Raw genomic sequence first — 2,500 nt, 5'->3', positions numbered from 1 at the left:
GAAATGTCAATATATAGATCTGAAATATATGTAAACTTAGAAATTTTGAAAATGAAGTTAATTATAATGAAATATTATTGTACTGGGCACTGATGACTTCAAAAACTTATTACCAAATAGCAATATTGTACTTTATTTTCGAGTGACTATTTAAAGAACTTCATAATTTGCAGTCATATTAATGGCTAGAATAATATAGTGAAATATAATCAAATATCTAGCAAACATTGTTATTTTTTCAACAGTACTTGCAGCAGCTTTTAATATATCTTCTCAAATAGGTTTCTTTATTACTAGCTGTACATTAGACTGTATATAATATTTTAACACCATTAATAAATTACCTGTACACAAGACTTACTGTGACTGATGACTGGAAGACAAAACAGTGTTTACATTCCTTCCACTTTGCCTTTCATAAGATGTTCACTATCTTTTACAGTCCACGTTCAAAAGAGAAATCTATCTTTTCTTTAATGTCTACATGTACACAAATTAATAAAAAAAAACTAATAACATGCTTTTCATTGACTTTCATTGACGTTTAACATCAACTTTACTCATTCTTGGGACAAAATCATGCAAAGATTTTTCAAAAAAGTTTAACATTAGAGTACATATCTATGAACACACTGGAAAGCAGTAACACACTTCAAAATAGCACAAGCACTTTAAATTTGACAAAAAGAAAAGAAAAAAGGACAAAACTATCTCACACTGTATACATCATTCCATAGCTTTTCCCTAACATTATACTTGATGTTTGTTCACTAAACTTCAATAATAATTGCTGCTTGCTTACTGAACCGTGACCTTTTGTCATCCATTTTATTTGTTCTTTTATGTAAAGCTGACTAGAATATACAAATATAGAGTAGAGGCATAAAATATTTATTTTCTATTATTACCATTTTGCAATGTGCATTAAGGGATAGATTCTCCACACTACACACTGATTTGTGTAAAAGGATGGAATGGGTTATTTGTAGTCCATAATACTGTAAATAGGCAAACAAATCTATAATAATCTTGAGATTTTTTAAAAATAATTCTACCATATCAAGTTGAACACTTTTCATTCTTAAGAAATTGTAAAAATACACAGGAAAACTTCCTTTAAACCAAAACAAAATAAAAAAAAACTTATCATTGCACAATGCGAAATAAGAGGAAACTAAAAGAACTTAAACCATACAATGCTGTGATCCTTTGAATATGAATAGCATTACAAAGTATAAAAAAAAATTGACTGTCCTTCTCTTAAAAGTCTCCCAAGAGGTTAATGTCTTCAAAGTTTCCTGTCTTTACCTCCTGCTGTGGCTTATTGTCATTCAGGGTGAGGTCTGCCAGTGGCTGGACAAGCTCTGCCTCTGTTGCTTCTGTTGCACCTTCAGTATCCAGCAATTCTTCATCATCCTCTTCACTCTGGATAATTTCAGTTATCATTATTAACCCATTCGCGACGGGCATGTCACGTGTCCGTGTCATGCCCACTGTGAGTTTACTTGTTTAATGGTTTTTACACAGAGATGGCTACACTTGTACTAAATCACCAATGAGCCAATTACGAGTACTGCCTGTCTCGCCCGTTTACCCTTTTCTTTAATTTGCGAAAATATTTTACGTTATATTATATTGCTAATCTTCATAACATTATAGTAACTATAATGTTTCTAATAAAAAAAAACCATTGATATTCATAGCACTTGTAAAAAATACATTTTCCCGCCAATTCAAGGAAAGGTGAAATCAGGTAAGGCAGAGCCATCTATGTGCAGAGACATTTTACAAAAAAAGAAAAATGAGCACAGCATTTTCCCCGTTTTTTATTCATTTTCCCCGGCAGTAATGGGTTAAAGATACGTAATCCTACAACAAAGTGACTGGATGTCTGAAGATAATAAAGTATAATTCATATATTCCTCCAATCTCATGAACATGTATTTGAAAATCCACCATACCTGTATGCTGTCACAGCGATTATCTGACTGGAGAGTTGTTCCAATCATGTCCAGTTCAATGGGGAACCAATGTTTGTCATGCATAAGCTCCTGACACTGGCTGTGGTATGTAGCAAGACCAGATATGAGTCTAGTAAGTTGTTCAGTAAGGTGTTGGACGTGTTTTGAATCCAGCAATTCTAATTTGACAAGAACATCAGATCTCAGTTTGGCAAATTTGGCCCTGGCATCTTGGCGGCAACGTAGAATCAGTCTGAAGAGGAAGAAGAACCTATATTAGTCCCTACACACTATTGTATAATATCAGAAAATCTTTAAATTAATATGTATACTGCACCTTTACTAACAAAAAAAAATGGGACAAGCAAGACAATTTCCATTTAAATAAGTGCTTGATCAGGTTTTGCCATGTTATGATCTAAAAAAATCTATGTAATATATAATGAGAGGGTTATGGATATCTTTTCTTGAAAATATTTGGTTTAATAGAAGCAAAGAACTCAACAGAAAATGTTACTGACAAGCTACAAAAAAATTAC

General features: G+C 32.3%; 1 protein-coding gene across 3 annotated transcripts in view; it reads right to left on the bottom strand.

Moving 5' to 3' along the window:
- Window positions 1-2,500, bottom strand: part of LOC125035125 (PRKCA-binding protein-like) — a 15,142-nt gene that overhangs the window by 203 nt on the left and 12,439 nt on the right. For all 3 annotated transcript variants that reach the window (XM_047627303.1, XM_047627302.1, XM_047627304.1), the window contains 2 exons: window positions 1,962-2,214; window positions 1-1,425 (listed from right to left, as the gene is read on the bottom strand). The exon at window positions 1-1,425 is cut by the window's left edge and continues 203 nt beyond it. In XM_047627303.1, the coding sequence (XP_047483259.1) occupies window positions 1,261-1,425; window positions 1,962-2,214 (418 nt within the window). In that variant the 3' untranslated portion in view covers window positions 1-1,260. The remainder of the gene's footprint in view (window positions 1,426-1,961; window positions 2,215-2,500) is intronic.

The sequence above is a fragment of the Penaeus chinensis genome, chromosome 19 (genome assembly GCF_019202785.1).
Source record: "Penaeus chinensis breed Huanghai No. 1 chromosome 19, ASM1920278v2, whole genome shotgun sequence".
In the NCBI taxonomy this organism is placed as follows: domain Eukaryota; kingdom Metazoa; phylum Arthropoda; class Malacostraca; order Decapoda; family Penaeidae; genus Penaeus; species Penaeus chinensis.
This window is presented reverse-complemented; position numbering and strand designations above follow the sequence as displayed.